This window comes from Triticum urartu, chromosome 2, assembly GCF_003073215.2.
Source record: "Triticum urartu cultivar G1812 chromosome 2, Tu2.1, whole genome shotgun sequence".
Lineage (NCBI taxonomy): Eukaryota > Viridiplantae > Streptophyta > Magnoliopsida > Poales > Poaceae > Triticum > Triticum urartu.
This window is the reverse complement of record NC_053023.1, coordinates 512,698,786-512,723,045: the sequence shown is the minus strand read 5'-3', so window position 1 is coordinate 512,723,045 and position 24,260 is coordinate 512,698,786. Positions and strand designations below refer to the sequence as shown.

At 44.5% G+C, this 24,260-nt stretch overlaps 2 protein-coding genes across 4 annotated transcripts; both read left to right on the top strand.

The window, feature by feature from the left end:
• Window positions 1–5,225: 5,225 nt before the first annotated feature.
• On the top strand, window positions 5,226–9,875 carry LOC125538354 (zinc finger CCCH domain-containing protein 28-like). Its single transcript, XM_048701614.1, has 8 exons — window positions 5,226–5,670; window positions 5,762–5,857; window positions 6,304–6,349; window positions 6,879–6,968; window positions 7,480–7,605; window positions 7,884–7,962; window positions 8,166–8,260; window positions 9,520–9,875. The coding sequence occupies exons 1-8, from the start codon at window positions 5,276–5,278 to the stop codon at window positions 9,610–9,612; spliced, it is 1,020 nt and encodes a 339-aa protein (XP_048557571.1). The 5' UTR covers window positions 5,226–5,275; the 3' UTR covers window positions 9,613–9,875.
• A 149-nt stretch (window positions 9,876–10,024) lies between these two features.
• Window positions 10,025–13,683, top strand: LOC125538356 (glycolipid transfer protein 3-like). 3 transcript variants are annotated; one of them, XR_007296331.1, is made up of 6 exons: window positions 10,025–11,106; window positions 11,299–11,354; window positions 12,644–12,774; window positions 12,916–13,035; window positions 13,156–13,299; window positions 13,418–13,683. XR_007296331.1 is itself a non-coding variant. In XM_048701615.1 (6 exons), the coding sequence occupies exons 1-6, from the start codon at window positions 10,746–10,748 to the stop codon at window positions 13,451–13,453; spliced, it is 879 nt and encodes a 292-aa protein (XP_048557572.1). In that variant the 5' UTR covers window positions 10,025–10,745; the 3' UTR covers window positions 13,454–13,683. The 3 variants fall into 3 exon arrangements, 2 of the variants coding, with proteins under 2 accessions (XP_048557572.1, XP_048557573.1); XM_048701615.1 differs by having other exon boundaries at window positions 12,885–13,035; XM_048701616.1 differs by lacking the exons at window positions 12,916–13,035; window positions 13,156–13,299; window positions 13,418–13,683 and having other exon boundaries at window positions 12,644–12,778.
• Window positions 13,684–24,260: the final 10,577 nt, after the last annotated feature.

The window sequence follows — 24,260 nt, the reverse complement described above, 5'->3', positions numbered from 1 at the left end:
ACGACCAGGAGTAGTTTAGGAGGATCCCAGGCAGGAGGCCTGCGCCTCTTTCGATCTGTATCCCAGTTTGTGCTAGCCTTCTTAAGGCAACCTTGTTTAACTTATGTCTGTACTCAGATATTGTTGCTTCCGCTGACTCGTCTATGATCGAGCTCTTGTATTCGAGCCTTCGAGGCCCCTGGCTTGTAATATGATGCTTGTATGACTTATTTTATTTGAAGAGTTGTGTTGTGATATCTTCCCGTGAGTCCCTGATCTTGATCGTACACGTTTGCGTGTATGATTAGTGTACGATTAAATCGGGGGCGTCACAGCATCGTTGTTTAAACCGGACAATCTTAGGATTTCCAAGAAAATCACTTTAATATAGCCACTAATGACTAATGAATGCGAGATCGCAAAATCCTTTGTTTAGCGTGCTTTCGAAGAAAATAAAGAGGTCCTAAACATAGAAGGGATCATCACACGCAAGGAATACAAAGTTTGGTGGAAGAAGTAAGGGAATTGGAGGAGCACCGAGGCCTATAGAGCGCAAGACGACGCCTGGTACGAGCGCATTTGCTCGTACTCGCCCCCATAATGTCAGCTCCAGGAGGTCCCCTTGACCAACTTCTGTAAAGGGGTTGATGCCTAATTCTCAATGGACAGGGCACCATTCATGAAACAGAGAACAAGAGCCATCTTTTAATCCTAGCGGTCGTCATTTCCCATCTCATCTCTATAGCTGCCACCACAATCATCACTGCAGCCATCCACCTCAAGTTGGTCATACTTGTAAGGTGTACGCGTTTGACAACTATTGTAAGACATATCATCAATCAAGTATTCTTCTTTATATCGTCTTCAATTAGTTCATCTTGTAATCTGATCGCCATGTGTGAGTAATTCAATAAGAAAATGGATTGAGGCAAATCCTTGCAACCGGATGTATTTATGCAAGGGATTGTTGGAATGCTTTGGTATAACAAACTTCTTTGTATGTGTCTGATTGCAACAAAATTTTCTCTTGTCTTGTTCTCGTTCTAAGGCCCCGTAGGTATCCGGGATCTCGTAGATCAAGGAAGGGGAAGGTAATGGGCGAGCAGGATGTGGAATGCTATCCCAAACAACAATTAGAGTAGGGGTTAGTACGATAGCGAAAAGATATTCCTTGGGAACGAATGAGGTGTTGTCACTAAACACCCAATGCTTTTTGTCTGGATGTTTATTCTTAGTAACTGAGGTAACCACACATGACGGTAATGGCCATCGGTTGGACAAATGACTCATGATGCAGGTCATGCACCGATCAAGACATACTTTGGACACATCCCACACATCTTCGCGTCGCAAGCACATCATAGCATTTGTCTTCCATAGCACAATTTAATATCATTAAGACCCCCTTTTCTAATTATGTTTAAACTATTCAAAATTGGAAAAACATTCTATACAAAAAAGTAGCGCATTCTCACCAGCTTTCCAAAGGCATATCATTTGCATCATTCAGATCAATCGTTTTCAAACTAAGACAAAAATGCAATCTTAGTTGTTCGGTTCGTAAAATTCCATCATTTTTCAAAGTTCTCTTGAACTATAGAGATTGGAGAAAACTTTCTATATGAAAAATGAGTGCAATTACAACAAATATGCAATGCCATTTCACTTGTTTCATTTTGATAAACCTTTTAAAACTGAGCTCGAAAGTACAGTTGACGTTTTTTGGTGAAAGAAACACAGTTTTCGGAATTGTACTTAAACTGTGTAGATTTTGTGAAAATGTTCAACATAAATCATGATAGTCATGTATGTAGCTCTCAAACGGTATATCACAAACCCCGTTTAAACAATGTTTGCAAAAGTTCAAACTCTGCATAGGATGCTACTGCTGCTACGACGAGTCGACTTGTTTCTAGAATAATATTCTCTCATTGTTATCAAAATAACCCCCTTGACAGACAAATCATTTGGAGGACGCCCCCGGGCTGCCATACGCCCCGTCTCTCTCCATCTAGTTCAAAACTAGACGGTAAGTTGCTAGGCTGCTTCTCTCTCTAGTTTCTCTCGACGATATTTGTTCGAGACAACAATGTGCTGCTGAATCACTACTTTGGTATGTGTGGTTACCGCATAGGAATCGTCAACTTTGACTCTTGATCGATGAAGAAATTCTCGCGGCTGGGAGGTATAACCTAGCTACAGGGATTGTCGGATTGTCACAACACCTTCTCCCTCCTCTCCGTGTTGTTGGTGAGATTGGACCTACGATGTCATCTTCATAGCGTTCCTGGGTGTGATTGTATGGTAAACTTTGTTGTTCCGTAGTACGTTCCTCTACAGTTCACTACTCAAATATGAAAGATGTGTTACATAGCAATTGAGGATGGGTGACCAACTTGAAAGTAAGTTGTTCCCAGTGCGCATGAGTGAAGACAAAGTGTGTAGGAAATACTAGTGTTAGTATGTGGGGCTAGTCTAGATCCCAGACGCAATGCCCAGGAACCGACGTATTTGGCCGGGGCGTTATAATTGGTATTAGAGCCGACCCTCGCGGTTACACGGACGTGTGGGGTCAGTGATGCATACATGGGGCACATGTGGATGTTGGCACTAGTGCTCATAGATGTGTGCCAAGAGGGAATGTTCCCCCTGGGTTACGGGGACGTCGATTCCTTTGTGTGTCTAGCGTTGTTTTGTTTTTTTATTGACGTGTGCCAAGATGTGTGCCAAGAGTTTGCACATAGGGGTTTACCTAGGTTCGGGTCCTCATTGCTCAGGTAATAGCATACGCGCTGCTTTTTTATTGACGTGTGAGCACCTTGTGCGAGAGGATCATCATCGTAGCTACAACTTATAAATGGGACGAGAGTTAGGGTTTACAGAGTCCCTAATCGACCTCATCATAGATGGCTTCTTGTCTTGCACGCCATGATTTATGTGAAACCCTAGACGGTTGGTGTTTCTCCGAAGCTTTTTTTTTGAAAGATCTAGCTGCCGGCTGGCGTTCATTAATTTAGTAGGAAGCAATAATGGATAACATTGTTGATCAAGTTCAGTGGGTTTTGAGAGGGAGAAAAATACAGGAAAAAAGGGGGACAAAAACCCTAGTGGTATATCTCCCAATTACATCCCCAAAAGGGGTCTCAATTGCTTTCACTCCTAGTAGCCTCCATTGCTCCATGTTTTGCCTAACGGCATGAATGACATCGCTTACCCTTGGTAGTTTTCCACGTAATATCCAGTTGTTTCTTTCCCTCCAAATCTCCCATGTGATCATCATAATCATAGTTTTTATCCCCTTCCTGCACTCCTTGCTTGCTCCCAGTATGATGGCCTGAAATGCAGCAGAAGATTGGCTGTATTCGTTTTGGATTGTCCCCGTAGAGTTGCATCCTGCCCAGGTTGCATCCTTCTGCCAGATTTCTTTTGAGAAGGGGCACTACCACATGAGGTGAACCGAAGTCTCCAAATTGTGTAGACAAAGGGGATAGAAAAAAGCATTTGGCCATCCTCTTCGCTGCAACCGATCGTTGCACCAGAGATGGTTCAGTTTTGCAACAACCAGCTGAAGATCTTTATTTTACCAGGAGCCCAAGCTCTCCAGATCGTGCTCTTGAATTCAGTTGCCGGTGCATCCCTGAACTGAAGTTTGTACGCCGAGCTGGTGGAGTAGCATCGTTGCTGCCGCTTGTCCAATCAATTGTGTCCGCCGTTTGGTCATCCAACCTCCCGGCATGGGCGTCGATGAGGCGCCAGAGTCTAATGTACTATGTGATGATCTCATCCCTATTCCCATGACTTAGGTCCTTAATCCACTGATCACTGGCCAGCGCTGCCACAACGGTTTTGTTCTTGCGCCTGGAATGTTTCTACAGGGCGGGGAATTGGGTGCACAGTGGGGTGCCTAACCATGAGCATTTCCAGAAGATAGCCGTCTTTCCATTGACGATGCCGACAGTCGTGGCGGAGGCGAAGAGCGCACGGTCGGCGTCGTCGCCTGGAGCTTCTAAGTTGTGTGATTGTTTTATGGGCTCATATGTAACGCCCTGAACACACCCGCCGGTGGTCGTTACTGCTGGCGGGATCTAGACTGGCCCCACAGATCAATACTAGTCTTTTCTGCGCACTTTATCCTCACTCGTGCGCACCCGGAAGCAACTTTCCGGTCGGTCACCCATTCTGAAATTACTCCAAGCTGAGCACGCTTAACTTTGGAGTTTTTTCCGAATGGGCTCCCGGAAAAAAAGGAATTCCTTATTGATATGAGTAGTCTATCATCACTAATAAGTCAGGCTATCACATCATATGTGAGGGCTTGGAGCTTCCCTCAAGAGCTACCATACTGAGAGAAAACTTGGGCATTCGTTGACCAATGTTCTCAAAGACAAAGGTGATGCATTCATTATTGTGGGAGCAGTCGTTTCTTCCAACCTTTTCAGAGGAGATTAGTACTCCCCCAAAAGTGTGAACTTGAGTGTACATCTTCATCACCATCACTTTCGGCTGTCTCTTAACACTAACTTTATTTGTTGTTATTACTTGCTTGTCTGTTGCCTCTGTGTAGCTCTTTAGCTTGTTGTAACTCGTCATATATGGTGTATCACTTAGCTGCATATCTAAATAACCTGCATTTCCGCGCTAGCCTCTAAAAGCAACTAAGAGAAGTATTAAATTCGGTAGTCGCCTATCCACTCTCCTCTAATTGATATCTAGCACATCTTTGATCCTTCAGTTTTTCTTTCTCGCAAGGGTGGTGTTTGTGCGAATGACATCGCTTTATCTTCGAGTTGGCCGTTCAGACCCCAATCCTCCTCAAGGTCGTCCATCAGCACAGAGTCGGTGGAGCCCCGGCGTAGATTCCTAGTGTCTTTTTAGGGCGCCGTAGATTCCTAGTGTCTTCTTAGGGTGCCGACGATGTTAGGGTTTCTCGCAGTGAGTGTGCGCGAGAAAAAAATTGGTGTCAGGTGTTTCACATGGGTTCAATGACAATGACTGCATCTCTCGGACGCTTGTCCTTATAGGCACGTGCGCTAAGACTTCCCGAATGTCGTCGATAAGATAAAATTTATGATCAGATTTTTCTGAAGGATTTCAATCCTCTAATAAAATTGCAATAAAAATCGTTTCAAGCGAAGGGGCGGATTAACGATGAAACCAGAGACGATTTTCAAAATCCTGTCAGAGGAACACGGCGGATTTAAAATAAAATTTATTTAAAACCTAGATCTTGTCACATCCGACCCCCCGCAGCGCCCCCTCCTCTGTCGTCTCTCTCGCGGTCTTCTCCTCTCCCCCCATGGCCTCCGCCGAAATCCCCAACGCCGACACCGCGGAACCCAACCCCAGCCCCAACCCCGCCGCCCGTTCGCCGTCGCCTCCGCTCCCGCCGCGCAAGCGCCGCCTCTCCCTCTCCCCTTCACGGTCCGCCTCCCCCAGGCGCTCCGTGTCTCGCTCCCGCTCCCCCCGCGACCGCCGCAGCCGCAGCCGCAGCCGGAGCCGCAGCCGCAGCCGCAGCCGCAGCCGTAGCCGCAGTCGCAGTCGGAGCCGTAGTCCGCGCCAGCCCGAAGGCAAGCGGCGGCGGCAGAACGACCTCACCGTCGAGGCGTGCCGCGACTACCTGCGCGACAGGTGCACCCGCTCCGACCTCGAGTGCAAGTATGCGCACCCGCACCAATCCGTTTCCGTCGACCGGTAAAAGCGCGAGATCTTGCCTCCTCTGCCAATGTTAGCGGCATATTTATTCTTGTCTGATTTGGGTTTTGTTGATTCGGGAATTCGGCAGGGACTCCAAGGTGACGGCATGCGCGGATTCGCTGAGGAACAACTGCTTCCGGGGCAGAACCTGCCGCTACTACCACCCGCCTCCTCACATACAGGAGTATGAGCTGATATCCCCTTGATTTTGTTCGATTCAATTTGCTTGATTTGCTTCACTTGTTCAGCTGTGGATGTCTGGCAATCTGGTTCCATGTTAAGATGCAGGCTGATGCAATTTAGGCTAGTTTGAAGTATATATCTCTGAAAATTCCCTCTATAGTTCAGTTTCCAAGTATCAGCAGCAGTATCATCACACGAGATTTTTCCATTTAGATAAGAGGATCAGATTGCCTGCTTGACATCATGTATTGTAACAATGTGCCTCCATCTGATGCAAATTGTTAATAGCCCTGTTGTGTGAGCTAGTTCTAAAGTTACAGTTTTGCAGTTTGGGCTTGCCAGCCCAATAAATTTGTTCATGGTCCGCTCAGTTTTTCATATGGGTGATTACACACGCTGTTGGGTGCAACTTTCTGATTGCAGCCTTCTTTGGTCGATCCTGTATAGGTCGTTGCTGAGATCAATTGGTTTGGACGTCCCACAGGTGAAGACGGTAAGCTGTCCTTTCTGTCCTTCAATGTTTTCTCTAACACATCATTTATTATGAGCTCTCCAGGTTTTTCTGAGTATTTAGTGTGTACTGCTATGGAAGAGCTGTTTAGCTAATGTTGTGTCTAGTCTGCACGTAGGATGCTAGATGTGGCAGCATGGGCTGGCAGTCCAGATTGTGCGTTACGTCAGCTTGATGAGACCACAAGTTTGGCTGAGGGGGAGATTGTTTGGAAATAATTCACAATATCCGTATTTTTGTCAGACTCGGAAACATGGTTTCCATATCGATGCTTTGTGTTGGTATGACCTTAAGGGATACGATAAAATAAAACCAAATCAACAGTTCCTTAGCTGTCTTGTCCAAAACTGTGAAATGATCCTCTTCACTTCATTAGAGATGCATAGCGTTCTGTATAGTTTTGTACAAGTTAAGTTATTCTGATGTATTGATCTTATGTGATGATGATTTTTCTTATACATTTACCATTCAGGACTGCTAACTGAGCATCCTTCTTTTGAACATTTATCAGGTTTGCAGAGATTTCGCACGTGGGCGATGTTCAAGATCAGCAAATGAGTGCCGCTTCTTGCACCATTCATCTGTTCAAGAGTGTGCAATTGTAATATTTTCTGCCATTAAAGATTGTACTCCCTCCGGTCCTTTTTAGTTCGCATATTAGATTTGTCTGAAGTCAAGGCTCGTAAAGTTTGACCAACTTTATAGAAAAAAATACCAACATTCACAATGTGAAATCAATACTAATAGATGCGTCATGCCTTAAAGTTTCATGTTGTATAACTTTATCATGGTAGATGTTGATATTTTTTCATATAAATATGGTCAAACTTTGTAAAGTTTGACTTCAGACAATTCTTATATGCAGAGTAAAAAGGACCGGAGGGAGTATTACTAACTTGCCTAGCATAAAAATAACGACCACATAAAACTGTCCACATGTGAAATGTTTTTTTTTCTATTATTGTGTACCTGGGTACCCCTTTGTGTACTGAACCCCCAAAGCAAGAATATAATTTCCCCTATTTAGCATTTTGTATATTACTGTATGTCTGTATTTTAGCATTTTGTATATTTTGTACACAGATTGCTGATTAGATATTTTTTCTTGACAGGTTTGCCAAGATTTCTTGCGTGGGAGGTGTGAGCGTATATCATGTAGGTACACTCATGTCATAGCACAACCAATGCTACCCCCACCAATGAGGGATGTTCCCATGCAAATGCCATATCCTGAGATGGTAAAGTGTTTCTATTGAAGATATAGTCTTACTCTTAAACAATACTCTATTGACAAGAAATTACTCTTCCCTTCTCTCTCATAAAGAAATTATTTGGAATATATTATTTATCTGTTGACCAGCCAGCAGATCCTTTGTTCCCAGTTCATGTGCAGTAAGAAATGAGTTTGTAAATAAAGAACTGTTTAAAGTATTATATTATTAGTTGCCTTTTGTAGTATATATTTTATAAGTTGATCATGGTTAGTATAACCTATACTTTTTTTTTGCTCTTCAAGGTTTACATGCCACCACCACCACCACCACTGGGAGTACCTATGATGGCTCCTCCTCTCTCACCTCCTAGAGGTTTTGCTGGTAATTAACACATCCGCTATACCATGCAGTATTGCTTTTCGGTTTTGTTGGGAAAGAAAACACTAGGTTTGCTCTCGTGAAATTTAATCTTGACTCCTGAGTGTTGAACCATATTTTGATCATAAGACGACTACATGACTTTTTGTAGTTCTCCTTTTTTTGACACAGAACATAATTTTGATACTTCTCTTGTAAAAACACAGATAACAAGAACACAGTGGAAGTTTGCAGGGACTACTTGAAGAAAATGTGCAATAGAGAATCATGTAGATTTGCACACCCTGATTCACAAACTGAGGTTTGTATGTTTTGTCATTTATTTATCTTAGTGTACGAGCTATCAGCCAATCCATTTTGCATCTTTTCTACTAGGTGGCACATGACAAGGTTGAAGTTTGCCGTGATTTTAAACGAGGAGAATGCACTCGACCTACATGCCGCTTTTACCACCCATCCTCAAGCTGAAGTTCTGTTAGATAAAGTAAAGTAACCTATATCCAGTGATTATTTTTTTCTTCTCCAAATCTGGAATCAGACTAGTAATATATAGCTGCTGAATACATAACACAAGAGGCCATATACCCCAGGATACTTTATCTCTAGTTAACCTAACATTAATTTTTTTGGATTTGTCCATTCAAAATAGCTGGAGCAATGCTAACTTTTTTTAGGATTGCCAATTTTTTTCTGTCAAATGTTCATGTCATATGAATAATCAAATGTGTGCCTAGAGAGGGGCACCATTTGATACATTTATATGTCCATGTGAATAGGGGTGGCCATGCTAGAAATGTTTTGGTCTAAGATTGCAATTTTTGTGCATCAGATGGTCATGCCATTTTTGCTAAGCTGACATCTGCTGTTCTAATGCTGTTCTAATGCTGTAATATGAGATTATTTTTGTCATCTTTGATTCCACATCAGATGTCACTCAGTTTTATATGATCAACTATGTTCCTTAGCCAGATAAGCTCTTCCTTTTATGTTTCTCTTAGATGCATGAACTCCACAACAGCGACAAGTTACCTGTTAGATAGGTTTAGTGTTCTGGAGTATCATACAAGTTTGTGGTGTTGGGACTAGGTTTGTATATTTCTGATGAATTATAGGTTCATATGTCTGATGAAATGGGCCTGTCATATGTTGAGCTAATGCATTTCCCCTCCATTCAATCAACTTTTTTAAGTATTGTGATAAACAAGTTATTCATTTATGGCCAAGAATTCTTTCAAGGTTGTGCTTGAAAAATAAGTTATGTTTTTTATTGTCCTTCCAGCGGTCCAGCCTTTTAATAAATAGTGCGCTCTAACAGCTTCAAAGTGATGCTCTGATAACCTACTCATCTGGCATGAATCATGCCTAATTCAGCGTGTTTTAGTGTAAGATCTGGTGGAAGTTGACTACTATACTACATATAACTCCATTGGCTAATGAGTCAGTGTCTAGCTTTGCTGATTTCGCCTTTATTCAACAACTTGAATACACAGAGTTATCATTATTTAGTTTTTAGATTTAATTTAGCTCTGCTTAACAAGTGGATACTCCTTGTTTCCTCAGTCTTGCGTGCCTCACTCTGCTGCTGCTTCTGCTGCTGCTAATCCTGCTACTGCTGCGAAAGAGCTGCCGCGCTGGCTGTTGTGCTGCTGCTAAGGTGCCATAGAGTATTGAGACCCTCACAAAGTGCCATGTCCCTGGAAGAAAAACAAACTTGTTACTATCGTGTGATGTTCAGATGGTTTGCTTGAACTTGACTCAGCTTTGGATAGCCTTCTTCACAATGGACTCTGCATGTGTGGTTGTGTATTTGCGTTCATAAAGATGTTTTTAGACTTTTAGCTGCGAGTTGCTTTGGAGTTTTGCATAATTGAATCTTGTTTACCATCAGTTGTAACCCTTCACACTTGGTTGGTTCATCTTCTGCGCCGCGATCTAGTTCATTGGATTTCCTGGTTATCCTGGTGCCAAAAATACATCTGGAAGGGATTTGGCTGGTACTACCAATTATGTACCGAGTGAATGGAGACTTTGAAATTTCCAACAAAGCCCTGTGACATTGTTCGCGAAAGAACATGCATCAAATTGCTTTAGCACCAGTGTGTGCATCCTGCAAGCTTGCGCTCGAACCCGTTGGCGGCCGTAGCGTTGTGCATCTACCGTTGTTTGCCAACTATGGCATATGCATCAGTCTATCGTTTGTATATACAGTAGTATCTTGTAAAGATGGTGGGTGACACGGGCTGTTGCGTTTTGCGCGTCATTGTGAGGACCAGTCGACCAGATAAATTGTCTCGTTCGCCTGGCTTTGTCTCGTCGCGGGCGTCCGTTTTATCGCTCCAGTCTCCCCTCTATTTGTTTTGGCATTTGTGTTCAGGCATCACCATCATCATGACTATAAATAAACAGTGGCGCGATTTATCATATAAGTCGAGCCTAAGCTTATCGCGATGCAGAAGTACGACTGCTCTGTCTGCACAGATGAGGGTGCGGGAGAATTTTGCCGCGTAGAGTTTTCTACTATTGCTTAAACAAAGGGCGTGCTTAGCACCCAACAGGAGAGGATTGAGTGTACCTGCAGGGCTTCCATGCCATTCTATTATTAGCTCTGCCAAAGTCTCGAGCTCTGCCACCGCCTCGTCTGGAGCGGATTGGGCAGCCACGGTGGTGTTTGACTTCGACCCTCTCTCATCTCTCCCTCTCCCTCCGAAGTCTTGACCCGAGCAAGAAGTAGGCTTCCCCATGGCTTGCTGTTAGTTTGGGTCGGCACTCATGTGCAAGGGGCTTTGATGATGGTGGAGAGGAAGAGAGATGAGGGAGAAGCAATGGCCATGAACGGGCCGCGGCAGGAAGGAGAAGCAGAAGCCGCTGCGGCACCGGCATCGGCACCGGCAACGGCAGTGACAGGAGAGAAGGGAGAGGGAGAGAGGGATGACGGAGAAAGGGCCGACGGCGAGGAGCGGAAGGAGGAGAGCGAGGAGGAAGAAGAGGAGGAGGAGAAGAAAGACAAGGTGGAGCTGGAAGAGTGGTCCGAGCTAAGGCTGGCGATCGCGGAGCTGTCCCCGATCAGCCGGCGCGGCGGCAAGCTGTGCTCCTCGCCTCCCACGCTGCCCTTCCTCGGCCTCTCCCACCTCCTCCTCCGGCTCCTCGGTGAGTAGAAATGAGCAGTATGCTTCCATACTCTGTTTTGGTGTTCATTTGGCATCCATTTCTTCTTTTGGTTCGATCGGTTTCTTGACGTGCCTGTGTCTGTGTCTGTGCATCTTTGGCTTGTTGCTCTCCCGTCCATGTGGACGTGGTCCTTGCTGTCGCTGATGCTGCGTCGCCTGCACGGGCTTGCAGATAAGATTGGTCCGACAATGGCAGTGCTGCGGCTGGACGTCCAACGGAACATCGAGGTAAATAAACTACTCTCTTCCCACCCTCACTCTCGGGGTTTTCGTAAGTACGTACCACTAGGAACTAGTGTATCAGCGATCTAGCTAAATTGCTGCTGGTAAAAACTAAACATGCACGAAGCAGTAGTAGGCAGGGAGTCTCGATCACACCCCTCTACCTGAGACCAAAGATCCAAAAGAAGATGGCAAGTCGACTCCAAATCGCATCAAGATTTCTCGACTAAAAACTGTTTGGTGCGTGTGTGGTCCACGTAATACCCTGGCTTTTCCCGTCCATCTCGTCCCGTCCCGTGCCGGCCACACGGCTAGGCGCCAAAAGTGATGGATCATCCTGTGGCCTGCTTATTTTACCTAGTGTTATCTGAGCTATATAAGCGTGGTTATTCTACTTTTTATTTTCTGAGTTTAGCCTGGTTATTATTAGTATCATTTTGAATCCATTGGTGGAACCAAAAGAGCACGCGTCTGCATCGTCCGACGCATCACCCGATCCTTTACTGTCGCCGTCGTCTTACTGGGCATGAATGCTCTGGTCGAATCGACGCCGATCATTCGAGACCGCGATAGTTTGATCGGATCATGGGACGGATCAGGAGATGGATCCGATTCCGTTGCATCCACCATTTGCACGTACGATGATGAGCCGCTCCCAAGTTTTGCATCAGCACGAGGACGATGGGATTAGGCAAATATCTCCGAGAAGACAACTTTTGCTTTCGCAAGGGGTGACGAATGAGCCATGGATTAGGCATTAGGGGGTCGTGTGCCGCGCACAGGCCGCCGGCCTTCAACTGCCCCGGTCACATCCGTCCTCCTTCACAGGCTAGCTCTCTTGTCCGTTCCTCGTTGATGTTTCTCCTCCTTTGCTAGAAGCTACGGGCTTTGTTTCTAAACAATCCCAAGAAGATAAGAGATGGTTTCTTCTTCTTCTAAAGGTAATGATGGCGATGGCAGGGCAACAGTTTATCTGGGCATGAATAATTTGGATCGCACGGCTGCATAGGGTCCCTATAATTGGGGACGACACGAACTTACTGTAGTACTGTATGTTAGGCTGAAACTTCGGGATTATTCTTGTGTTTTTGGGTTTTTGCTGTACCACTACCACTAGCTGTAGCGATGCAGACAGATGGATATGCAACACCTAATTCAGCATTGACTCATCTATGTTTTATCTCCCCCTTCTTAAAATGTTTTGATTCTTGTACTCGTATCATATTCCTATATCTGTAAATAGATGGATCGCTTCTTGTTTCCCTCAAGGAATATAAGTATAATTCTTGTTGCAGAGGCTGCAGGAGCTATACTTGCAGGACCCATCCAAATACTCCACTCTGACGGCGATGGTGGAGAAAGAGACCGACGACGGCACCGTGAGGAAGGCCGATAGCTGTGCAAGGGCTATTCTATGGCTCACTAGGTGAACCAACAAACTGATGCAACTTATATTGACGTTCTATATACCATTGTGCTACTTGATTAATGCACCACTTCTCATGTTTTCATCTTCTTACTGTGCAATATCATCAGATCCATGGATTTCTCTGTTGCACTGTTACAGAGACTGGAGGAGGAGGAGGAGGAGGGTTCTGATCAGCAGAGCCTTGCACAGCTTGTAGAAGCTGCGTACAAGGTCTCTCTCAAGCCGTGGCATGGCTGGATTTCTTCCGCGGCATGCAAGGTTAGGGGCTGCTCAGTTTGTTTTTCAGCTAGCGACTTTGTCGGAAAGCCCAACAGACAGACGCTTGTCCTGATAACACTTGGTTGACTTGCACAACTGCTACAAACTTTGTTGAAACAGATCGCATTGAAACTCATCCCTGAGAGGGCGATCTTCGTCGGCTGGCTCATGGGGGAAAACCAGAGTTACAGTCTCCTCAAGCTCGAGATTGAGAAGCTCGTCCAGCTGCTCCAGCCCTTTCTCGACGACATCCATGCCATGCTGGTCAGCACCCTTTGTGGATATCGATCCCCGATTAATTTCCCGCGTGTTGCTACACCTTAAATGACAGTATGAGTTATGCGATAACTGTGATTAAGCATTGCTGTGTGATCGTTTACAGGCCAAGTTCAAACTGGACAGGCTGAAGTCGACCTGAGGGTGAATGCTAAGATGGTCTCCATTTTCAAATTCCACTTCTGTGAATACCGCCTTGGTTTGTATGCGTACATGTTTCTCTTTTTTGAGCTGCCCGTGGTCGTGCGCCTCACTCTGTAAATAGGTCTTCATGTAGGGTAGGACTAGATTTGTAGCGCTCCTTGCGGGTACGAGTTCTGCCTAGTCAATGTACTTGTCCATCTTTCTACCCTCAGTAAATTGCATTTTCCACCGGCTTTGTTTGTAGAGGCTTGCTTCAGTACATTGACATGCTCTGAACTAAGGGAAGTTCAGACATGAATCAAATTCAGAGATCGCTATGAATTAGCCCTGAATTCAGAGGGGGGTTTGCTAGGGTTTCTATCGCTCAAAGAGAAAAGTAAAGCTCGACCCACATCAGTGGCGGCTAGAGTTTATCCCTACTACAATTTACAACTCGATGCCTCTCTCGGCTGAGATCCAAAGACTTTATAGCTGGTGCCATTTTGACATTCCCTGTTTTGTTTTGCTATGCTAGTATTTGACTCCTTTTCTATGTCATATAGAACATCCAAAAAGAGAAGCTAAAGGTAGAGACCAAATTTATTGAGTTGGGAGACGTGTGCAAGAGGGAGGGGGTGAGCTTTGGGCTCATGAGCTATTCAAATAGTCTAAGGAAAGGCAAAGGTAAAAGTAAAAGAGACAAAGCTGGAAACGACATGAGAGACATAGTAAATGATGCGAGAGGTAAATAAATGCCCGTTATTGGATGAAGATCCTACGCTGTCCACGTCGTCACTTAAGTGGTTTGCATACTGGTTCGCCCGGTTCATCCTAGCCGTCGAACATGGAAATGGATGATCTTGTAGATTCCAACCTTGAAGGTGTTGATGAGGTCTTGACAATGCCCCCCCCCTCCCCCCTATAAGATTAGTCTTGTACTCGAGGCTGAAAGGAGGGAAAACCCTTCTACCCTTCTAAATAAATGTCTAGTCCTCCCATTTAGCATCCTCAATAGGAATATTGAGCAATTTGATGAGCATTCGACTATTGAAACAAAAATATCCACATGAGGTCTTGGAATTACTTCAATGTCAAGAAGAACTTATTTTTCATGTTTGATTTTGCTTTTATCATCTACTAGCGAAAGATGGGGATTAGGAACAACATGAGTACCATTGCATCTAATCTCCTTGATGAATTTTGCTAATTAATGTCAATATATCTCAAGGTACTAATGTTTTCACTAGCTTATCTCAGGGAAGTTCCAATACGTTGCACCAACAAAGATGAAGGGTGACCGCCACAAATTTGCATGAGGACAAGTGTTGACCAAGCCAAGGACTATTTCCTTATATTAGGGAATGTTAAAAATCTGACAGTAGATTTTTAAGCATGACAAATCAAACATTTTATGGCAAATTATATTGTCGCAATGATGGCAATTTCCTTTAGCAAAGCATGACCTGGCAAGAAATTGCTTAAAAATTGACGTTCATTTGTAGCGAAATTCTTTATATGTTAGTGATCTAAGATCACATTGAGTCCATAGCTGTGCCGATACTATCAAAAGGGGAATGGGGAATGAGGTCGCTAAGCTAAGTTTCTTTCTCCATGTGATTAAAGGTCAAACTCCTAAGTGATGAGGACACGGAAGAGTGAGATGCTGAATTTGCATGTAGGCGGGCCGATTTTCAGACAAGAATATCTCTACTATTAAAGGGAGTTGGTACGTTCGCTTCCTCGCCTTCCTCTCCCCCTCCCCCCGACATTGTGAATATGCGAGAAAAGAGCCCCCACGCATCCAAGAGTGCTTGCTTGTTCCTATTATCGTTTATAGGTTGTTTGCCTTCTTGGTTGCAATTGGTCTTTGTGTCAGGGTCTCAATTGGTATCTGTGTCAAGGTCTCAACGGGCCATACATGTATTTCAAGCTAAGCCATTTGGCCAGCTTTCGAGCTTCGCTGACATGTCGTACGTGGAAACCCGACGAATGGAAGTTCCGCCGAACAATATTCGTCCGACTCAAATAATCAATGGATGCTTGCTATGCACATCGCGTTCTAACCGGCGCGTGCTCCGTTGGCGACGAGTACGATCGAGCGTGTGATGTATGTTTGTCCGGCCTTTTTGAGCGCGACGTGCTCGGATGCTCTGGCTCACAGCCATGCACGTTGTGTGTGTGTGTGTGTTGGGGGGGGGGGGGGGGGGGGGGGGGGGAGTATTAGCAGTTGGTTTTTCAGTGAAGAAGTCAAAGGGGTCTCCATGGTAAAGCCATGGCTATCATCGTTGTCTGTAGTTGGTAAACATACAAGGCAGATACAAAAAGAATACAAACATAATCATGTATAGACAATTCATGAGAAACATCCTTCAAATAGTTCACCCATTTTTTTTTTCAGTTTCAGTTGCTTTGCTTCTTGGTTGCAATTGGTCTTTGCACCAATGAGCAACAAGTCATCTACTCCAACAAAAAGTAAGCCAGTCTGAGATGTTCTTAAACATGTTAAAAACAAGAAATGGAGGAGGTGTGATAGGGAGAGAGATGACATAAGAGTATCTACAGCCAAACAAAATTGGTAAATCCACCCCTAAACATCCATGGACACGCCGTGGCGTGACCCTGGACAGTGGCAGACGCCCCCTCAAAAGTCCTACCGGATAACCACACCCCTCATATCAAAACCCTTAAATTGATCGAAATCCATGAACATGGATCATATAGCACAAATTCATCACCAATTCAACAATGCAATAAAAAGCAAAATAAAACACAATTCAAACACGACAAAATTAAATTCAACGTCCCGGCCGTGTCTGGTTAATATGTTGGTTGCAATTGGTTTCTGCACCAATGACGTAGCGAGCCATCTACTCCAACAAAAAGTGAGTCAGTTTGTAACAGTCCTTGAAGAGAACAGGAGAAAAACAAGAAATGGAGGAGGTGTGATAGGGAGAGAGATGATATAAGAGTACCTACAACCAAACTTGCAAATCCACCCCCTAAACATCCGTAGACACACCCGGGGGCGACCCTGGACAGTGTTAGACGCCCCCTCAAAAGTCATACCGGACAACCAGACCCCTCATATAAAAAATCTCAAATTGATACAAATCCATGCATGTGGAACATATAGCACAAATTCATCAATATTCAACAATGCAACAAAAAGCAAAATGAAGCACAATTCAAACATGCCAAAATGAAATTCAACGTCTCGTCCGTGTCTGGTTAATATGATGAATCAGTCGTCGGGCGCCATCCGGGCCGCGTTCACTGCTACGGTGGCCGCTCTCACCCCTTTGTAATCCCTGCTCAGGTTAATCCCCTTCTACCTCACCACAAGCCACTTCTTACTTTCCGGATCCAAGAGGCTTGCCTCGTCCAACAGTTAGGGCATATTCCCCCCTTTGTGGTTTTGGAGATTGATGACAATACTTTTGCGGACTAATCATTTGCATTGAGCATTTCAAAGAATCTATCATATGGCACAAGACGATTCGTGCCCCTCGGAGATATATAGCGAAGACGATTGTTTTTCTTGCGTTTCATTTTTGGTGGATTTGAGTCGTAGGATCACCGTACTATTAAGAGGGGGTCTGCTTCAGAAAGGCTTGGCTGGAATCAACACATACATAGTCTTTTTGCACCCACTTTCCTTCCCGGCACTGGAGCTTTTCCTATCTTATGCTTGGGCTTACTTGAGGCCTATAAGCGGTAGTACCGCTCCAGCGGTACTGCCGCAGTTTAGTGCTACTGGCACTTATGCTTATTTTTAGTGCTCTGTAAATGAGCGGTAGTTGGGCGGTAGTTCAGAGCGGTAGTACCACTCCTGCGGTACTAGTACCAATCTACTGAGCATCTGACCGTACAGCAAAAGTACCGCTCCAGCGGTACTACCGTTGTTTTTCTACCACTTGGAGTACCGCTTATTTTATGCCCTCTGTACTGCTCTGTCCTTCGAGCGGAAGCAGAGTGGTAGTATCTAGCGGTAGTGCTGCTCTATGCGGCACTACCACAATGTCCTTCTCTACTACCGTAGTTTCACCTGCTCGCTGAACACTATGCGGTAGTACTGCTGGTGGGAGCGGTAGTACCGCTTTGGCGGCACTACCGTCTCTCTGACTTGTTCAGTTGCACATGCAGGTCGGAACTTCCGTTCCAACAGAAGTACCACTCGCTCGAGCGGTACTACCGTTTATGCATGGGCTGGGAGTGCATAAGTTGCATCTTTTCCCCCACTATATAAGTGAGTCTTCTTCCCCAAGTGGACTCACATCTTTTGCTCCAAAAAGCTCCATTGTTGCTCAAGCTCCATTGCTGCCCGATCTCTCTGCCTAGCCAACAACTCTTGTTGATTTTCTAGTATTTGATTGAGAGGGCCCCGATCCACACTTCCACAAAGAGATATTTGATTCCCCCCATTAATACCTAGCGAATCTTGTTACTCTTGGGTGTTTGAGCACCCTAGATGGAAGCGGTCACCTCGGAGCCACAATCCATTGTGGTGAAGCTTCTTGGTGGTGTTAGGAGCCTCCAATTCGGTTGTGGAGATTGCCCCAACCTTGTTTGTAAAGGTTCGGTCGCCGCCTTCAAGGGCACCACTAGTGGAATCGTGACATCTTGCATTGTGCGAGGGCGTGAGGAGAATACAGTGGCCCTAGTGGCTTCTTCGGGAGCATTGTGCCTCCACACCGCTCCAGTGGTGATGTACTTCCCTTCAAAGGGAAGAAACTTCGGTAACACATCCTTGTCTTCACCGGTTCCACTTGTGGTTACTTCTTACCTTTACTTCGTGCAAGCTTTACTTGTGTTGTATCCCTTGCTTTCTTGTGTTGTTGTTGTTGTTGTTGTTGTTGTTGTTGTTGCTAGCATCATATAGGTTGCTCACCTAGTTGCATATCTAGACAACCTATTTGTTGCTAAACCTAATTTGTTAAGAAAAGCTAAAAATTGCTAGTTGCTTATTGAAAGGATCGAGAAGAGGTGTCTAGATGGGGGGGGGGGGGGAATAGACTCTTAAAAAATAAAAGTAGCAATTTTTATTTTCTTCAAGTTAAGGTACAGATTTAGCACAAGTTTAAACATTCACAATACATTTCAAGCAAGCATGACAAGAGTATATGAGCAGCGGAAAGTAAAGCATGCAATTTGCAAGAAAGTAAAGGAATGGGATTGGAGTGTGCAAACGCAATTGGAGACACGAAGATTTTTGGCGTGGTTCCGATAGGCGGTGCTATTGTACATCCACGTTGATGGAGACTTCAACCCACGAGGGGTAACGGTTGCGCGAGTCCACGGAGGGCTCCACCCACGAAGGGTCCACGAAGAAGCAACCTTGTCTATCCCACCATGTCCATCACCCACGAAGGACTTGCCTCACTAGGGTAGATCTTCATGAAGTAGGCGATCTCCTTGCCCTTACAAACTCCTTGGTTCAACTCCACAATCTTGTCGGAGGATCCCAAGTGACACCTAACCAATCTAGGAGACACCACTCTCCAAAAGGTAATAGATGGTGTGTTGATGATGAACTCCTTGCTCTTGTGCTTCGAATGATAGTCTCCCCAACACTCAACTCTCTCTCACAGATTTGGATTTGGTGGAAAGATGATTTGAGTGGAAAGCAACTTGAGGAAGGCTAGAGATCAAGATTCTTGTGGTTGGAATGGAATATCTTGGTCTCAACACATGAGTAGGTGGTTCTCTCTCAGAAAATGAATGCTGGAAGTGTAGGCATGTTCTGATGGCTCTCCTTACTAATGAAGAGTGGGTGGAGGGGTATATATAGCCTCCACACAATTTACCAAACTCGGTGGGACCGAATCAGAAAACTCGGTCAGACCGATTTAGTTCATAATGTGACCGTTAGGCATTTCGGTGGGACCGATATGATCAACTCCGTGGGACCGATGTGCTAGGGTTAGGGTAAAACCTCGACTCGGTTTGATCAACTACACAAACTCGGTGGGACCGATTATGGTAATAAGCAAAACAGAGAGTTGGTCAAGAAAACTCGGTGGGACCGAAATAATTGCAACATGAAACAGAAAGTTTGCAAGCCCATCTCGGTGAGACCGGGATCCCATCGGTGAGACCGAATTGACTAGGGTTTCTGGAAGTGGCTATGTCAAATGAACACGGTGGCACCGGATAGATCAAATCGGCGGGGCCGAGTTTGACTTTTGGTTTGGGACATATGTGGAAATGAGAAAGTGCTTGAGGGCTTTGGAGCATATCACTAAGCACTTTGAGCAAGCAAGCCATTAAGCAACACCTCATCCCCTTTTAATAGTATTGGCTTTCCTATGGACTCAATGTGATCTTGGATCACTAAAATCAAAATGTAGAGTCTTGAGCTTTTGCCAATCTTCTATCCTTAGCATCCAGAAGGGGTTCCACATCCTCTTGTCCACGCCACTCCATTTGTTGAACTTATCTGAAATATACTAGATAAAAACATTAGTCCAACAAGATATATGTTGACATTAATTACCAAAACCACCCAGGGAGCACTTGTGCTTTTAGTCTCCCCCTTTTTGGTAATTGATGACAACATACATCAAAGCTTTAGATAGAGATATAAAGAATAGCAAGTAAAGCTTTGGAAAGACATGTAGCATGCATAGGCTCCCCTTACATGTATGCAATCATGTAAATATAGAGTATAAGAGCATGTGAATGCATAAGCATGACAGATCAAGTAATGAGTTACATGTATCTTGGCTATATGAATCAGAGAAAATGATGTGAATATAGAAATTGTAGCTTCATGTTCATGAGTCCTTCTTGCAAACAATATGCATATCAACAAGAGATCATCATGCACATGAGTGTGATGCATATAATTACCTTGTGGTCTTAAGCTGACTTAGGAAGAGATGAACCTGAGTAAACAAGGTTAGATAACACAGCTACATCTATTAAACATAGCAAGAACTGCAAACCACAAGAGTACCAAGACTGGGATGACATATAGAGAATGAGTACTAGGTACTCCTATGGGATATAGACATGTCCCCAAAGGTAAAGATATGCAATTAATTCAAGATTTCCTTCCCTAGAAGTCTTTCTCCCCCTAAATCTTATATTGGATAATGGGAGAAAATAGGGAAAAGAGAATCAGAGCAGAACAAATCAGAGCAGAACAAATCAGAGCACAAAAACATAACAAACTAACATGTCTTTCCCCTCTAAAGACACGTGACTTCTCTCCTCTTGAACACCAAGCATCTGGGGTCTCTAGGGTCTCTTTATCCGTTTGATGCGATTAAGCATTCTCCCCCTTTTAAGTACTCTCACCCTTTTGAAGTGATTAAGCTTTGATGTGATCTCTCTCTCCCCCTTTGACATCTATTTCCAAGAAGGGATCTTCTGGATTGTGAGTCAAAATAGGTTTGGTCCTTGAGTCACCGAGCAAAGCAGCATATAGAGTGTGATGCTGGTAGAGGACAAGAATCATTGAGTGGAGCTGGAGTAGAAATGCAGGATGCAAGTGGCAAATTGTCTTCTCTGCAGTGAAATCGGTAACACCGAGTTGTATTCTTCGGTGGCACCGAAATGGTTCAGTTTGACCGAAAGCGACAGACCGGTGTGACCGAGTTCAACACAAAGAGAACATTTGTCACCTCAGCTCACTGGGTAAAAAGATATCACAAAGATTTGCAAGTAATTAACTGAAAGATTTGCAATGAATTAGATGCAGGGAATGCAGAACAAAGCAAAGAAAAGAAATCTAGATGAAGTATGCAAGGACATAGAGAAACACTAGGGAACTTCATCTAGAATTGGCCGGCGACAAAGTCACCTATGTTAGAGTATATTGACCAAGGAGTCAAGTGAGAACACTTGATCGTAGGTCATACTCATCGTTTAAGCTCAAAAATGGGGTTACCATTTTTCGTTTAAGCATTTGATGTATTCACATCTTGTTGAGTTTCTTTGACCCATGACTTGGGGTAAAGCTTCTCTAAGATGGAATAACATACCTTGGGTGGTGGTGTTGATCTTGATCATGTAGTTGAACTTGTGTGGGATGCTCAAGGTTGATGTAGTTCATCAATGATTGGGAGCACCACTTGTAGTTTGAGTTCATCTACCTACATGGGTTAGTCTTGAAAGGAAGAGCACTTGTGTATCCAAATTGACAATCATGAATTTGATACCAAATGAAATTTGATACATAGAAATGGTCAAAGGATATGTTGAAAGGTTTCATGCTTCCTTGTCTTCAACCACCATATTGTAGGGACTTGGTGATGTAGAGATTGCTCAAGATGTGAGTAATTTGCAATCTCATAGATTTTGATTCATCCAAGTACCTACAAGGGTGCAGATATATCCAAGACATATGATTATCATCATAAGAGAAACATCAAGGATTAGTCAAAGGCTCATGCCTTGCATGTACCCGAATGGAGTTTCTACTCCAAGTTTGAAGCATCAATGATGTTCAATTTGTTGGGTTTCGTAGTAATTTCAAAATTTTTCCTACGCACACGCAAGATCATGTGATGCATAGCAATGAGGGGGAGAGTGTTGTCTACGTACCCAACGCAGACCGACTGCGGAAGCGATGACACGACGTAGAGGAAGTAGTCGTATGTATTCATGATCCAACCGATCAAGCACCGAAACTACGGCACCTCCGAGTTCGAGCACACGTTCAGCTCGATGACGATCCCCGGACTCCGATCCAGCAAAGTGTCGGGGAAGAGTTTCGTTAGCACGACGGCGTGGTGACGATCTTGATGAACTACAGCAGCAGGGCTTCGCCTAAACTCCGCTACAGTATTATCGAGGAATATGGTGGCAGGGGGCACCGCACACGGCTAAGGAATAGATCACGTGGATCAACTTGTGTCTCTAGAGGTGCCCCCTGCCTCCGTATATAAAGGAGGAGAGGAGGGGAGGCTGGCCGGCCAAGGGAGGAGGCGCAGGAGAGTCCTACTCCCTCTGGGAGTAGGATTCCCCCTCCAATCCTAGTCCAACTAGGATTCCTCGGAGGGGAAAAGAGGAGGAGGGGGCCGGCCACCTCTCCTAGTCCTAATAGGACTAGGGGAAGGGGGGGGGGCGCAGCCCATCTAGGGCAGCCCCTTCTCTTTTCCACTAAGGCCCACTATGGCCCATATAGCTCCCGGGGGGTTCTGGTAACCCTCCCGGTATTCCGGTAAAATCCCGATTTCACCCGGAACACTTCCGATATCCAAATATAGGCTTCCAATATATCAATCTTTATGTCTCGACCATTTCGAGACTCCTCGTCATGTCCGTGATCACATCCGGGACTCCGAACAACCTTCGGTACATCAAAATGCATAAACTCATAATATAACTGTCATCGTAACCTTAAGCGTGCGGACCCTACGGGTTCGAGAACAATGTAGACATGACCGAGACATGTCTCCGGTCAATAACCAATAGCGGGACCTGGATGCCCATATTGGCTCCTACATATTCTACGAAGATCTTTATCGGTCAGACCGCATAACAACATACGTTGTTCCCTTTGTCATCGGTATGTTACTTGCCCGAGATTCGATCGTCGGTATCCAATACCTAGTTTAATCTCGTTACCGGCAAGTCTCTTTACTCGTTCCGTAATACGTCATCTCACAACTAACAGATTAGTTGTAATGCTTGCAAGGCTTATGTGATGTGTATTACCGAGAGGGCCCAGAGATACCTCTCCGACAATCGGAGTGACAAATCCTAATCTCGAAATACGCCAACCCAACATCTACCTTTGGAGACACCTGTAATGCTCCTTTATAATCACCCAGTTACGTTGTGACGTTTGGTAGCACCCAAAGTGTTCCTCCGGCAAACGGGAGTTGCATAATCTCATAGTCATAGGAACATGTATAAGTCATGAAGAAAGCAATAGCAACATACTAAACAATCGGGTGCTAAGATAATGGAATGGGTCATGTAAATCAAATCATTCAGCTAATGATGTGACCTCGTTAATCAAATAACAACTCATTGTTCATGGTTAGGAAACATAACCATCTTTGATTAACGAGTAGTCAAGTAGAGGCATACTAGTGACACTTTGTTTGTCTATGTATTCACACATGTATTATGTTTCCCGGTTAATACAATTCTAGCATGAATAATAAACATTTATCATGATTATAAGGAAATAATAATAACTTTATTATTGCCTCTAGGGCATATTTCCTTCAGTCTCCCACTTGCACTAGAGTCAATAATCTAGATTACACTGTAATGATTCTAACACCCATGGAGTTTTGGTGCTGATCATGTTTTGCTCGTGGAAGAGGCTTAGTCAACGGGTCTGCAACATTCAGATCCGTATGTATCTTGCAAATCTCTATGTCTCCCACCTGGACTAGATCCCGGATGGAGTTGAAGCGTCTCTTGATGTGTTTGGTCCTTTTGTGAAATCTGGATTCCTTTGCCAAGGCAATTGCACCAGTATTGTCACAAAAGATTTTCATTGGACCCGATGCATTAGGTATGACACCTAGATCGGATATGAACTCCTTCATCCAGACTCCTTCGTTCGCTGCTTCCGAACCAGCTATGTACTCCGCTTCACATGTAGATCCCGCTACGATGCTTTGTTTAGAACTGCACCAACTGACAGCTCCACCGTTTAATGTAAACACGTATCCGGTTTGCGATTTAGAATCGTCCGGATCAGTGTCAAAGCTTGCATCAACGTAACCTTTTACGGTGAGCTCTTTGTCACCTCCATATACGAGAAACATATCCTTAGTCCTTTTCAGGTATTTCAGAATGTTCTTGACCGCTGTCCAGTGATCCATTCCTGGATTACTTTGGTACCTCCCTGCTAAACTTAT

Bases quoted from the DNA above. Each gene is read 5' to 3' on its own strand.
- LOC125538354 (XM_048701614.1), top strand. From the start codon at position 5,276: ATGGCCTCCGCCGAAATCCCCAACGCCGACACCGCGGAACCCAACCCC. The intron at 5,858-6,303 runs GTATGAGCTGAT...GATCCTGTATAG, and splicing joins CCGCCTCCTCACATACAGGA to GTCGTTGCTGAGATCAATTG. The intron at 6,350-6,878 runs GTAAGCTGTCCT...AACATTTATCAG, and splicing joins ACGTCCCACAGGTGAAGACG to GTTTGCAGAGATTTCGCACG.
- LOC125538356 (XM_048701615.1), top strand. From the start codon at position 10,746: ATGATGGTGGAGAGGAAGAGAGATGAGGGAGAAGCAATGGCCATGAAC. The intron at 13,036-13,155 runs GTTAGGGGCTGC...TTGTTGAAACAG, and splicing joins TTTCTTCCGCGGCATGCAAG to ATCGCATTGAAACTCATCCC. The intron at 13,300-13,417 runs GTCAGCACCCTT...GATCGTTTACAG, and splicing joins ACGACATCCATGCCATGCTG to GCCAAGTTCAAACTGGACAG.